Here is a 15222-nt window from a genome sequence, read left to right as displayed (position 1 = left end):
CAACATAAACACAGGTTCACACTGACCCACACACACACTGCTCCTCTCTGTTGCAGGTGAATGGCTGCTGGTTAAAACCTGACCTCTCTCTCTCTCTCTCTCCATTCTAAAGTGAACTCGCTCGACCGCTTTGCTTCCTCCATGTCATTGCTTCTCTCTTTGCCTTAGCCAATGGGATCGCAGCAAACTTCTAACATCATACATAGTTAAACACCAGGTGTTTGTGTTGAAGAAGGCGTTACTATGGTTACGGTTGTTTGAGAATTTTGTTTTGTTTTGTTGTGGTGGTCTTTCACTCTCTCTTCCTCCTCTTCATCACTGCACTCTTCATCGCTGTGGCTGCATCACAGAAATTCATCATCATCCTCCTCCTCTTTCTTCCTGCTCTATCGCACTACTCTTCCCAGGATGCCCCTGTGTGGGCGGGGCTTGGATGCAGCAGCAGCATGTTTCTAATGCAGAGGGACAGGAAATAGATTTCAGCGTTGAATGACACATTGAAGTCTGTCTGTGTGTCTGTGTCCTCCAGGTGACATCAGAGAACTACGAACCAATCAGCAGTAGCGTTAATGGAAGTGGCTTCAGACCGTTCGACATGGTGATACCTTTCTCATTCAGGAAGGGAGAAGTCACTGGTGAGAGACACACAGATCCTCGGAGCACATTTTGTCTGATTCAGGAAATCTTGTACCTGGTCTGGTTGAAAAAGTGTTGACACCCTAAAAAAAAAAGTACAAAAGTTTGGGCATATTACATAATTTATGTTTGAAGTGGAAAAAAAAGTTAATACAACTCCTGCATCAAACAGACATTAAAATGTTCTTCAAATGTTAATGCTCTGTTACTTTTAATATCATTAACTGAAAAAATAGAAAAATTCAACAGTAATTGTGGCATGTCCAAAAGTCAGTTCTTTGCAAGCTGTGATATCTGCCAAAGGGGCAGTTAAGCGAGGAGTCTTTCCGTTCTTTAGGATGTTTCATCCCCTCTTCAACTTCAATTCCTCAGATCATTTCAACTTCTGAGATATTTTCAGGCTGTCTTGATCACACAGCATGTTTAAGATCAACCCACAGATTTCCAGAGGGGACCTTTGTAGCCTATAAAAAATGTCAAACAGAAATATGTTTATTCTCCCTCTTTCTGCCTCAGGTGAGGTGCTGATGCCTTCAGGTAAATCAGCTCAGCCACTGATCACAGACAACCTGGATGGGACCGTCACAGTGCAGTACTCACCCACTGAGGCCGGCCTGCACGAGATGCACATCAAATACAACGGCACACACATCCCAGGTTAGCACACAACTCTCACACACTCACGTCCTTAGGACCATCACTGTTCCTTCAGTCACGTCTCATGATTTGGAGACACCTAGTGTGCAGAAGGAGAGCTGCAGCCTGTGTCTCCATCAGACATCAATCTGCTGTCAGGATGTTTGGACAATGATGTCATAGTCAGGATGGAACACGTGTGTGTGTGTGTGTGTGTGTGTGTGTGTGTGTGTGTGTGTGTGTGTGTGTGTGTGTGTGTGTGTGTGTGTGTGTGTGTGTGTGTGTGTGTGTGTGTGTTGTTTTTTTTAGCCAGCAGGAGAAAACCATTTACCACCAGCCTGTAATGACATCACAGCCTGAGAATCTGTGTGTGAGTGAGAGTGTGTGAGTGGTGTCCAAATGTGTCTAAAGGGTTTACTTGATGTCACTGTCTCAGCTTTATTAGACCATTTGGCCAGAAGTATGTGGACATCCATACATTCCAGCCAAATGCAACTATTGAATGCAAACTAGGAACATTAATCTGTTGCTGTAACAGCCTCCACTCCTCTGGCTTGAGGCTCCAGCACAGATGTATGGACATGAGGTCTGACTCACAGTCTGTGTTTGAATGGGTCTGAGGTCGGGGCTCTGTGCAGGCCAGTCAACGTCTGACACCATTTCTTTAAGGACCTGGTTTTGTGCGCTGTGACACAGTCATGTCAAAATAGGGAACAGCCAAACACAAACTACTGACCCAAAGTTGGAAGAGCACTGTCATCTAAAATATCATTATCTGTCTGCAGTCTGTCCTCCAGGGGAGTGAGAACAAATCAAACAGCTCCAACATGAGACACTGATTCATCATCAGTCAGGTTTTACTTTCCTGTAGTTTTCATCCTCTTTGTACTAATGCTGAGTGTGTATTGCAGAGTCTCCCCTTCAGTTCTATGTGAACCATGCCAGCAGTCCCAATGTCACAGCCTACGGTCCTGGTCTGAGCTACGGTGTCGCCAACAAGATGGCCACCTTCACTGTCTACACAGATGACGCCTCTGAAGGTAGGAGAGAGGGAGGAGAGCTGGAGCCGTGACGATGGCATCAGTCAGAGTTATATAGTTTAGCAATCATGGTATTTGTTGTAAAAGCTGCACATTTGTGGCTGCAACAGAAATATGATCAATAATATTAAAGCCAATATGTGTAGAATTTGGAATTTGATGACAGTGAACATTTACTGTCCATTAAAAAACAAATAGGAAGGTTTTGCTTATTTATTTAGAAAACAGTAAAAGCAACTCTGCAGACTTAGTGACAAAGCATTTTATTGAAAAGTATATTCATGTGTTGTCAACGCATGAAGGTGAATTTAATTTTCCAGTTTCTCTGGAGATAAACAGCAGCAATGATGCACAAAAGTAAAACTCAGCAAATTTAGGAAAATGCTTTTTAAAGATTTGCAGCAGTTTTTGCTTCATTTGGAAAATTATTGTCAATTTCGGCAAGATTAGTAGTTACAGTTGTAGGTCTGTTACTTTTAATCTGATTCAGAGTAAACAAGGGCTGCAACTCATTATTTTTTGGTAATGATTGATATGCCAATGATTTGTTTGGGTTTACATTTCAGGAAATGGTGAAAACTGTCCAGTATAATTTCCTTAAGTCCAACATGAAAACTTCAAATGTCTTGTTCTGTCTGACCAACAGTGAAATTCAGTTTAAAATGACTTATTTCATGGACTGTAAATGTTTGGCATTTACTCTTAATAAATGATAGAATTGTTTTTAATTCATTTTCTGCCAACTAATTTATTGATTGACTAATCTTTAATTGACTTATACTTTCAGCACTAAGTACAAGTGCTGCAATAGTGTTATTTGATAGAGGTAGTATTTGTAGCAGCAGAAGACAGTTTGTTGTTATAATATTATTTGCACGATACCAATGTTTAATTTTTCTGTAGTTTTTAATAAACAGGTGTTAACATCAATAATATTAATATCTAATGTTTTCCGTCTGACCAACCATCTGTCTGTTTGTCCAGGTGGTCTGGACTTGGCCATCGAGGGCCCGTCCAAAGCAGAGATCAACTGTGTGGACAACAAGGACGGGACATGCAGCGTCAGCTACCTGCCCACTCTGCCCGGAGACTACAACATCCTGGTCAAATACAACGACGACCACATCGCTGGCAGCCCATTCACCGCCAGGATCACCGGTCAGTCTGCACACCAACACACACAGACACTGCTACAGGAACAGACAGAAATTTTTAAATGTAAACACAAAATGTACGTCTTCAGCCTGGCTTTTAATTTAAACTTAATTTTACTTATTTAATTATTAGTGACTTTATTCACTTATTTTGTTATAATTATGTTTTAAATTATGTTTTATTCTATTTTATTGGTTCTTTTTATCTTTTTTAAATCTGTTATTATTATTATTAATTTTCTTTGTTTTTGTTTGTTAATATTATTATAGCTTATTTAAAATCTATTTTATTGTATTTCATTGTCAGCTTTCTTACTTGATTGTCCTTTTCTTTTTAGTTTATCAGTCATCCTAACCTGAATGAAAAGTGCTATACAAATAAAGTTTGATTGATTGATTAGTTATGATCAATAATAAACAAATTGAATGTACCATGTACTTTTTAAAGCCTACCAAATATCCACATTTTAGAGTCTTCTATTTGATAAACATTTAAAACTCTTGCTCTCAGTTCTGAGGCTCTTTGCTGAATGAACATTTAATTTTCATACTTGGACGAAGCTGCTGTTTAGACAGTCATCATGTCACAACGTTGATCATGAGAGAAGCTGCATCAACATCTGTCAGACTTAGCTTAGCAGGTTGCAGTGATTGATTGATCACACTTTACACTGGATTCTTTGTAATTAAATGGCCTGTCAGGAAGAAAATGAAAACCCAGACAACCCAGAGTTTTTTGAAGTTGGGTAAAGGAGAAACAAAGTGCATCTGCAAAATGAATGTAATGGAAAATAGGGGTCACTCACTCTCACCACATCTGCTAAATTCAAGCTGAACATAAGAAAATAAAGATTTTGTTTCACTTAAAGACACAAACATTCATAACACATAATGAATAATAGCTGGCTTCAGCGGTGTCTGACCTGTGTGTGTGTGTTTCAGAGGACAACCAGAGGCGCTCTCATGTCAAACTGGGCTCAGCGGCAGATTTCTCTCTGGACATTAACGAGACAGACCTCAGTGTGCTGACCGCCAGCATCCGGGCGCCATCTGGCCGTGACGAGCCCTGCCTGCTGAAGAGGATGGCCAACAACCACATCGGTAACACACACACACACACAAAAATACACATTTTAAAGTGAATGAAAAGTAAATGAAAATCTGTGTTTAAACCTAATTCTTCTTTCTTTCCTTTCTCCTCTCTCTCCCTCCCTCTTCCTATCAGGGATCTCCTTTATCCCCCGGGAGGTGGGTGAACATCGAGTCAGCATCCTGAAGAATGGTCGGCATGTTGCCAACAGTCCCATCACCATCATGGTCGTCCAGTCCGAGATCGGCGATGCCAGCCGGGTCAAAGCACACGGCGATGGCCTTGTCCAGGGAACCACCTTCACCAATGCCAGCTTTGTGGTTGACACACGAGAGGCTGGTCAGTGCAGCTAGTTTCAGTCGTCACAGCTTTGTTTAATCATTAAAATTTTCATTTTAGCATGACGGTCGATGGCCTCATGGATATCAGTGTTGCTCTGTTGACTGGTTCATTACTTTGTTCATATATTTCAGCCTGGACCAATCATTGGGTTGATTGCCATGAAATTTTATAGAGACAATCATCTTCTAAAGAGGATGAATCCTGTTGATTTTGGTCATTTCCTGGTTTGTCCTGTCACAGCAATATGAGGTCGAAATATCTCGAATGTGTAACAATCTGTTACACATTCATGTCTATCTCCGGATTTATTGTAATAATTGCTGTTTATCCCTTGACTCTCTATCTAGCACCATCATCAAAATTCTGTTCAGTACTTTGGTTTGTGACCAAATATCTGTAAAACAAATGATGTTAAACATCAGCACGTTTGCTAATATTAGCATCTGGCTCAAAGCACTGTCGTCCCTAAGTACAGCCTCACTGTCATTAGCACAGCTGCAGTGCCCCTCTCCCTCATTAGTTTTTTTTTTTTTTTTACATAAACCAAACGTTCCTGTCTTCTGTGAATAATATTATTGTTTTCATTGTACTAATTGCTGTGAATTGGGAACATGACACCATCACTGACAACTCTTAGCCAGCCTGTGTTAACTTCACATATCTGTGTATCTAGGTTATGGTGGCCTGGCCTTGTCTATCGAGGGTCCCAGTAAGGTGGACATCCAGACAGAGGACTTGGAGGACGGGACGTGCGGAGTCACCTACTGTCCTACTGAACCTGGAAACTACATCGTCTCAATCCGCTTCACTGAGGAACATGTCCCAGGTAAAAAAAAAAAAAAAACAAAAACAGATGCTAAAATTATTATGGACATGATGATCAGGACAATCCTTTGTCTAGAAAAGAAGTAATTTATTCTAACTCTCCTCAGGGCAAACTATCACTTTGAGGATGGACATAACTGTATTTTGGATAAATACTTTGAGGTGTGTGTTTGTCAACAGGAAGTCCGTTCACAGTGCGGGTGACCGGCGAGGGTCGTATCCGGGAGAGCATCACTCGACGACAGAAGGCAGCATCTGTTTCCAGTGTGGGGAGTGTGTGTGACCTCAGCCTGAAGATACCAGGTACATGTGGACGCACGCACGCACGCACGCACGCACGCACACACACACACACACACACTTACACTCTTTCATATCACTAATCTAAAAGTTCATCTGATTGGCTGTCTGCAGTGTCAGTCAGAGGAATGTCAGGACAGGTGTAGTGACTTTTGTCTTGATTTTATCCAACACGTTACCTGTAAACATCTTGAACATTGAGAGCAGTGTGTTTACTTGTTTTATATATCAATGGAGAAACGCTGGAAATGTAAAGATGATGTCCAGATATTGTGTGCGAGAACGTCCTGCATCATCAGAGCTGCTTCTTTTCCTCTTCTAAAACTGTTTCCTGTCTGAAGCTACAATATTTCTCTGATTTCTGTCTGTTTTTTCTCAGTACTGACTGTAGTCTGTGTCAGCTTTGTCTTTTGTCCTTTCTTAACTTTCTTTTTCTGTCTTTCCTTCCCTCACCCTTCCTCTTTCTCCTTGGCTTCCCTTTTTCTATATTTCCTTCCTTTATTTTTCTATTTCCCATTTTGGCCTCTGTTTCCTGTCCTCTTGTTCTAATCCTCTCTTTCTCTCTTCTTCCCTTTTCTCCACCGTCTCTTCATCAGTTTCTCTTTATTTTTTCCTCCTGTGCCTTCTGTCCTCTTCTTAAATCACTCCTCTCTCCTTTACCCCCTCTGTGTCTTTCTTCCCCTCTCACCTCCTCTTGGTCATCCTCCTCTTCCTCCAGTGAGCTGGTTCCTCCTGGTCTTGTCTCGGCAGCTCCTCTCTCACACCACCTCCCGCTCCTACTGCTCTATCTGGTGGTCTGGAAGATCCAGCAGTCACAGGGCTCTTCCCTCTACTGTTGTCTCGGATCAGAGCCTCTCTCCCGGGCGTGTCCGTCTCATCTCTGGCCTCTCTGGTCTAGTGTTAGCAGGCGGCGCGAAGGCAGCGAGGGGTGTTTGGGTTGTTGATGCCCGCTGCTCGGTGGGCGGTGCTGGGCCGGAGGGTGCGTTATAGAGCTCTAGGAAAAAATTATTTATTTATTTACTAAATAATATATGTATAATATCAACATGATCATACAATAATAATATAATTATACAGTGAAGATTTGTATTGATTAACTGAAATTGTATAGATATACACTGACTGCGTTAACACTGGCACTGTATTGCTCAACCCTGTTTGTTTTAATGTGGTCAAATTGATTTGTTCTGCATTGGAGAAATTCAGAGAAGAGTCATTTTCATTTTACAGAGTAACAACTTTTTCTCTTAGAATATTTAAAATGAAACAGCTCAGAATTTGAGTCAAACTTTATATGTACCTAAAAGGTGGGTGTTTGTCAATAATGTGATTAACCGGAAAATCAGAACCTTCTTCTCCTCATGACCATTTCTCCTGTTCTCTCCCTCATTTCCTCCAACTTCTGGGATATGTTTTTTTTTTTTAGTCCCAGAGGTTTAGTCTGTTACAGATTTATCTGCATTTTGGCCAAAAATACAAAAGCATGGCATCACATGTAAATCAGTAAAGTACCTTCTGTTTACAGCGATTGACATGAAGGACGTCACTGCTGAGGTCACTTCCCCCTCTGGAGCCAGTCAGACTGCTGAGCTGGTCCCCGTTGGAAACGACACCTACTGTGTGCGCTTCGTGCCCACAGAGATGGGCGTGCACAGTGTGAGCGTGAGGTACAGGGGTGTGCACGTGCCAGGCAGCCCCTTCCAGTTCACTGTGGGGCCACTGGGAGAGGGCGGGGCCACCAAAGTAAGAGCAGGAGGTCCGGGACTGGAGGGAGCACAGGCTGGAGAGCCAGGTACGTACGTACGCACGCACGCACCCACGCGCACACACACACACACACACATTATCCTCACAGGGACATTGACTATATACACTCCCTTGTTCCTCGTCCTCACCTTCTATCCTTTTAAAAGGATAAATCTAACAATATTCTTTATTTCCTGTCATCAAACTCCATCCCACACTGTAGCAATGGGTGAAAAGTTCCTTGATTACCATCAACTTCAGCACCAATTGTGTTTGTCACCGTGTCCAACTCACTATTTCCTCCTAATGGAGTAACATTTAACACCTGAAACACACTTGTGGCAAAAGTGCTCAGAGTTATAATTGCCAGTGATGATGTGATACATTTTTATTCCACTGTCACCAAATCATCACACATGTGATGTATCAATGCTACTGATAAATCAAGTTTTGTTCTGAGTATCGATACCAAAACATTGGATCCATCTTTTGTTCAGTCACATTCTCATCTTGGTGCTGAACTCTACTCTTGGTAATAAAGATGTATTCAGAAGTAAAGGTTCATCTCTTAAATCATAACTCATCTACATGATAGCTGCTTTTAATAATAAACAATATCTACCACTTCACATTGGATCACAATCACATTTTATGACACTGAGCTTCCCTACTCCAGAGCTGCACACAAAGCCTGGACTAACTAGTAAGAAAGAGGTCTGTGGATTGTGGATTTGCAGGTCTCTTATATTCTCTCTCTCACCAGCTGAGTTCAGTATCTGGACGAGGGAGGCGGGGGCTGGTGGTCTGTCCATCGCTGTGGAGGGACCCAGCAGAGCAGAGATCTCATTCGATGACCGTAAAGATGGATCCTGTGGCGTCTCTTACATCGCTCAGGAGCCTGGTAGAGAAAACAGAGAAAACACTTTACTCTGATGATTGTTTATCAATGTCTCTCTCTCTCTCTCTCTCTCTGAGTGACATTCTCTCCTCCTCATCTCCAGGTGACTATGAGGTTTCGGTGAAGTTTAACGACCAGCACATACCTGACAGCCCCTTCCTGGTTCCTGTCCTCGCTCCAGTGAACGATGCCCGCCGCCTCACTGTTACCGGCCTTCAGGTGAGGCATGAGGAGACACCTCCACACCCAGCCTGCCCTGCCTTGCTAAAGGGCCTTGGGGCACAGTTGCATAAAAATGTGATTTCATACAGAGTAGAGGAAGTGGGTGTGAGGCTTCGACTGGTTTGGGTTTTTGTTTGAAGACAGATGTTTGTTCATTTTAGTTTTTTATTTATGTTAACACAGGAATCGAATTTCTGGTGAGTAATCACTGTAGCACCAACAACTTTGTAGCTGCTGCTTTTTAAAACAAAGACCCAACTTTTTGACTTTATCCCCCAAATCCTTTCAAGAGTTGAAACATTATGATAGTTTAAACATGTTCTCAGAGCTTCTACTCCAAAAAGACATTAGCAGATTCAACTTTTAAATTTTTGTTTCTTATTTAAAACACGAAATAAGATATTGAACACTGGGCTTACCACCTGTATTACTTAACCCATATCAGTCGAACCCTTGCAGTTGCACAGGTAGGCAGGTTAATGTATAAGTATTCTTTATGCAACTGGCCTCATGGACACGACCACAGTCAGGCAAACACATTGTTTCTGTGTGAAGCTGACACTTTGGCCTGAGAGAGGTGCTAAAGGAAACATGTAAAATATGGAAGTGGTTCACCCTCCTTCTTTTTTCAGACACTCTTAAGGATAAACTACGGCTCTAACTAACATTTATGTATATCAACAGCTAATTTATTATGTCATTATTTATTATATATAAAGTCAACTACTGAAAAATGTCCAAACAAAAAATCGAAAGATATTCAATTTACAATGATGACAAACAGAAAAATGCAGCAAATCTTCTCTAAACCATTAATGAATTATCATAGATGTTAAAGATCAGTCAGTCAACTATCAGATTAACTCATTGTTTTAACTCTACAATGAACTGTTTCTGTTAGTGTCTCCCTCCGGACAAAATGTCAACCTAACAAAGACGATACTTTATCATCAAATAGACAGATTTCCTTTGCCCTCTCTGCCATTTTGCCTGGCTCTGGTCATCTCTCTTTTTGTCTGGTGTGGATCTGCTGGTGTTTCTCTTGTGTTTCATTTAAAGGCTTTTAACAGTACCATCATCTTCATCATCAGTATCATCAACTACCTGGTTGCCTAGCTACAGCAGACAGGGATGGGCCACAGCAGACCTCCTGCTGTGTTCAGTGACTGTCGTTTGTCTGTAGCTGTAGATGAACCTCTGCTCTGATCAACCTCCAACGCTCTTATGTGTTAGTGAAATCTGGGTCTTATAGTACAGTCAACAGGTTGAGATTTTGCCTAATCGCTTCCCCCTGTAATATCACTGGTTTGAATGTTAATGAGCAGATCTGATATGTGACAGAACTGGATTTACAGCATTTTTGCATCAATGTGTTAAATTACCTTTTAAATGTCTTAAATATTTAATTCAGCCTAATCATAAATAGATTCTCTGGTATCTTATTTAAATTGGTCACTTAATTTCAATATATATAATATTATCATTATTTACTTAAAATTACTTAACACTAAAATTTGTTAGTTATTGAGCAGTCAAGTACTGAAAACAATCAAATGTCTAGTTAGATTCATAATTTTATTATTCCTTGATTAGATTCCATCAAAATTTCACCAATTTAAGACCATTTGGTTAATGACCTTGTACATCTTGATTTTGTTTGACATTTTTTTAAACTAATACATTGCAATACCAAATTAAATTTATTATGAATTTTGTAGAAATTCAGAGCGGATGAGCAGCGGATTCATGAGCCGATCTGACCTTTAACTTTGTAGAAATGTTGTATGTCGAAATGCACTGCTATGGTGTCTGTGTTTCTTATGCAGTGGGATTGAGAAATTTCAAATTATATTCCAACTGTGACATCAAACTTATCTTATCACAGTGTAATTACTGTTGGCATATATCCTGAACGGTAAGTTGACTGGAAGATAACCGCAAAGAAAAAAATGTTAGTGTCCATCACATTATTTGTCCACCAGAGAGCACCAACTAAGAAACAATTTTAAATGGTCTTTATCAAATGTTTATGTTAAAAAAAAAAAAAAAAAAAGCTGTCAATGTTCATATTCATTGAACACTTCTTTTAAGACTGTACTATAACACTACAGTTGATTGTCAGTGTGTCTAACTGCTTTTTCAACTGTGGCCATCTGCCTCTGTCTGCTGGAGCTACACCAACAGGAGCGCAGGTAAGAGTAGAAAACAGACAGAGAGAAATGGTAGAAATAGAGCAAAGCATTTGATAGAAAAGACTAGAGTAGAAACTGTGTTTCCTTTGTTGCACTTCACACAACTACTTAAAAGTGTGTGTGTGTGTGTGCATTTGTATACGTGTGTGTGTCTTTGTTCTGAAGTGTTACCTTATTTTCTTCCCTGCTGTTAAACCGTCCATCCCTGTACACTGACTGTGTGTGCGTCCAACCTTGGTAGGAGTCTGGTCTGAAGGTAAATCACCCAGCATCCTTTGCGGTGCGTCTGAATGGAGCGCAGGGGAAGATGGAGGCCAAAGTCCACAGCCCCTCTGGTGCTCTGGAGGAGTGTGTGGTTACTGAGCTGGAAAGAGGTTTGTGTTTTTAAGGTGAAATATGGCAACTTGAAGAGGTCCAAAAAAGCCAGAAAGTTGCTGCCAAAATTGTTTATCTGTGAAAAATCTTTGATGTGGGAGCTGCAGGTAACAAATCCCTCTGACCTCTCCTCCAGACAAGTACGCGATCCGCTTCATCCCCAGGGAGAACGGTGTCCACTCCATCGATGTCAAGTTCAACGGCTCTCACATCCCAGGAAGTCCTTTCCAGGTCCGAGTCGGGGAACCAGGACAGACTGGTGAGCCTGGTCTGGTCACAGCATATGGACCTGGACTGGAGAGAGGCACGACAGGTGGGTTACGTGTCTGTTCACCTGTGTGACCCCTGACCTCTTCACTTGTAACTGGTTGAAATGTCAACACCTTTGTAACAACAAATTAAAAAATTGCTTTACAATACAAAATAAATCTAACAGCACAATAAAGAAACAGCCTTTTTCATGGGCTACAGCATTATTTTCATTATCAAATTATCAATCTATTGATTATTTTGTCAATAAAATGTCAGAAATAGAGAAAACCAGCTCCTGTCTGACACCAGGACCACAACAATGTTAGCTATAAAACAAAAATTTGTTGAGTCTTTTTTAATCTTGCAGGTACCCAGTCAGAGTTCATCATCAACAACACTAAGGCGGGCCCTGGGGCCTTGGCTGTGACCATTGAGGGTCCATCCAAAGTAAAGATGGACTGCCAGGAAGTTCCAGAGGGCTACAAGGTGCACTACACTCCCATGGCACCTGGCAACTACCTGATCAGCATCAAATATGGAGGACCAAACCACATCACCGGCAGTCCCTTCAAGGCTAAAGTCACAGGTAACATGATGAACATCACTCATTCAAAACTCATTATTTCTGTGGACAACTGCTTAATAATGAAAGGACACTTTCACATTCTTATACTTCTACTGGCTTGACTACGGTTTTACAGCAGAAAATATATAATATATATAAATCTGTCTAAAGCATTGACGGTAAATTCATTAGTGACTTTTGCTTTTTCTCAAATACAGAAGATAAATCGCAGCAAGTAATGTTGTTTGGTATCTTCAAAATTTAATTAATTCTTCACAACTGGAAGAAAATAATATGAAAGAGGAGACAAAATAATCTTAAAAACTCTGTTTTTAGCTGTCAACCTCATCTCATGGTCTTTTTCATTAAATGGAACAATGATGACTATGTAATGCAGTTTAAAGCTACTTAATTTGTACTTATTGTGTCACCAACTCTGTATCATTATTTTTCCTCCACCTACATTATTAAGCACAAACATGGTAGGTTCTAGTGCCTTGTCAAATAGCATTGTGGGAAATGTAGGAGAGCAGTGACTGAAGTAGGAGCAGATGAGGCAGGCTTTAACTTAAACTACCACAGAAAGAATTATTAAAATTATTATACCTGTTTTTTCTTCCTTTTTCTCTCTTAGGCACTCGGCTGGTGAATGTGACCAATGCCAGCGAGACGTCAACCCTGACAGTGGATCCAGTAGTGCGGGCATCCAGCAGCAGCTTCACCCAGAGTGCAATGCCCAGGCTGGGCGACTCCGACGCCAGCAAGGTGCTGAGCCGAGGCCCCGGCCTCAGCAAGGCCTTTGTGGGCCAGAGGAGCAGCTTCTCTGTCGACTGCAGCAAGGCCGGTAAGGAAGTCTCTGCCAACAACATGATCACACTACTGACCTGTGATGATAGAGCACGTGAACAAGTCACATTTTTCCGACCAGGCTTAATGTCCACTTTCAATACTTTGCTACAGACACATTTTGGTAGGAAAAAAAAAAAATTATACTGAGTTTGATAAGATGTAAATCTGTCTAGTGATTTCCATGCATCCACAGATCACAACAGCTAAGTTGCTGAGTAAAATTATATCATCACTGACAGGAATAACAGCTTAAACTATGAAACTAATAACGACAGAGGGAATTTTCCTTTTATAACACTGATGTTCACATACTTGACCTACTTGTTATCCTCCCCTCCTCTCCTCAGGTAAGAACATGCTCCTGGTGGGTGTGCACGGTCCTCAGGTCCCCTGTGAGGAGGTTCTGGTCAAACATTTGGGCAACCTACAGTACAACGTCAGCTACATGCTGAAGGAGCGGGGAAACTACATCCTGGTGGTCAAGTGGGGAGATGACCACATCCCGGGCTCCCCCTTCCATGTTGTTGTCCCATGATGCACCACGAAAAAAAAATGTCCACTCTTTCCGCACCATTTTGCATCCCAGTTTGAGTTAAAGTGGACACATTAGTTGTAAATAACTGTCGAATGAACAAGTTGCTTAACAAAGCTTTGTGTGCTAACTTTTTATTTTTCTGCCCTCAAGTAATTTCTCTTTGTTGAAAAATTACTCAACCTGTCAAACCTCCCTTCAAAAAGGAAAAAAATCTGATTTCTAAAAACCCTTTAATAATTGAAGGGAAGAGAAAATGAACATCAGTGAATTGAGACTAAATACTCTACTGGATGGACACTTCTGCAGTGAGTCAGGGAGGCAAAATGGTAAAAGTGGGGGACACTACAATCTGAAGCTGTAAAGAAAATGGAGGGAGAAATTATCTGATTGGGAAAGAGAGATCTCATCTGTTGATATTTTTTTTCCTGCCCTGAAAATATCATTTGACAGTCTTTGCACTTGATAAGTTTTTATACTTGATTGGTAAAATAAAGACTCAAAATTAAAGATTGCTGGTTTTACAAGAGAAGTTAGAGAGAATGTAAAGACACAACAGCTTGGTGTCTGTACATATCCAAAATGTTTAACTGGATTTTGGATTTGGAAAAGGTTTGGACTGAGGCAAGAGGAGCCAAACGAAAAATAACTGGAATTACACAGCACTTACCTTCAGGTTACACAGTGCCAGGAAAACATGGAGTTGTGTGAGGTTTTTTAGTGGTTTGATTGTGCGTGGGGAGCCAAATGACCAGCTGCTGGTTTGAATCCTTCAGTTGCCATGAGGATGATTAAGTGCTGTGAATGAAACAAATGGTTTAATTTCTCAATTACTAGAACTGGAGTTCTCTGTGTTTGGTTTATTGTCATATGATGTTTCTTTAAAGTCTGGACAGATTCACTCTGACAAGAAGCGCCAAACTGCACACGACTACTGATGTTTGTTGAATTCTTTCTCTTAAACCATAGCTCCTAAACCCCCACCAGTTCATAATGTTGCCATAATAAATCAATGACTGAGCTGCCTTCACACTACTGTTTCCTTCACTGTACAACAGACTACTCACTTATGAGCAAACGGTTCATCACTGTTTTCTGTTGCTCCTTCAGCTGCATTTTCACATGAGCAGATCTGACCTTTAACTGTGTGGCTCAGTTCTAATCTGTCAAACCAGGGTAGGGATGCTGATGATTAAAATCTGTCGTCATCAGTATTTCACTACCAGCAATACTGTTAGCAGTGAAGGCACAACACACACAAACTGTCAATCACTGCATAAAATGTTAACGTAAGACTTTAAAAAATCAGATCTGAACTGGAAAATTGGAGGTCAAGTTTTCTGTTTGTGTGTAAATGCTGAATAAATCTGGATAAATCTGTCCTTATGTCTTACCTGGATGTTGTTACCTAATTACTGCTACTTTTGATACTTAAGGGAGGATTTTTGTATGGGGTAGGAGAAATTCTCATTTTGTATTTGGTTGATTTAATGTGACACTAAACTCTGAGATGATGTACATTTGATAATTAAAATCAACTGGAATTAAGAAAATTTACTTTGTTCTTT

At 40.8% G+C, this 15222-nt stretch overlaps 1 protein-coding gene and 1 long non-coding RNA gene across 4 annotated transcripts in view; one reads left to right on the top strand and one right to left on the bottom strand.

Annotated features, from left to right (window-relative positions):
• Positions 1-15207, top strand: part of flnbl (filamin B, like) — a 69582-nt gene extending 54375 nt beyond the window's left edge. For all 3 annotated transcript variants that reach the window (XM_071494555.1, XM_071494558.1, XM_071494556.1), the window contains 16 exons: positions 530-635; positions 1153-1293; positions 2184-2312; positions 3297-3470; positions 4409-4567; positions 4692-4895; positions 5572-5724; positions 5904-6026; positions 7549-7815; positions 8533-8670; positions 8771-8886; positions 11323-11455; positions 11593-11769; positions 12076-12294; positions 12908-13117; positions 13470-15207. In XM_071494555.1, the coding sequence (XP_071350656.1) occupies positions 530-635; positions 1153-1293; positions 2184-2312; positions 3297-3470; positions 4409-4567; positions 4692-4895; positions 5572-5724; positions 5904-6026; positions 7549-7815; positions 8533-8670; positions 8771-8886; positions 11323-11455; positions 11593-11769; positions 12076-12294; positions 12908-13117; positions 13470-13657 (2637 nt within the window). In that variant the 3' untranslated portion in view covers positions 13658-15207. The remainder of the gene's footprint in view (positions 1-529; positions 636-1152; positions 1294-2183; positions 2313-3296; positions 3471-4408; positions 4568-4691; positions 4896-5571; positions 5725-5903; positions 6027-7548; positions 7816-8532; positions 8671-8770; positions 8887-11322; positions 11456-11592; positions 11770-12075; positions 12295-12907; positions 13118-13469) is intronic.
• On the bottom strand, positions 6878-13584 carry LOC139630821 (uncharacterized). The gene is made up of 7 exons (XR_011693227.1): positions 13444-13584; positions 12880-13129; positions 11582-11750; positions 11253-11445; positions 8813-8940; positions 8530-8667; positions 6878-7017 (listed from the first exon to the last, which is right to left on the bottom strand). It is a non-coding gene; the product is annotated as an uncharacterized lncRNA (long non-coding RNA).
• Positions 15208-15222: the final 15 nt, after the last annotated feature.

The sequence above is a fragment of the Trachinotus anak genome, unplaced genomic scaffold, assembly GCF_046630095.1.
Source record: "Trachinotus anak isolate AG129_WGS33_773 ecotype Australia unplaced genomic scaffold, CSIRO_AGI_Tana_v1 ptg000013l, whole genome shotgun sequence".
In the NCBI taxonomy this organism is placed as follows: Eukaryota; Metazoa; Chordata; class Actinopteri; order Carangiformes; family Carangidae; genus Trachinotus; species Trachinotus anak.
The sequence above is the reverse complement of the archived record's forward strand: the minus strand, read 5'-3'. Positions and strand labels throughout refer to the sequence as shown.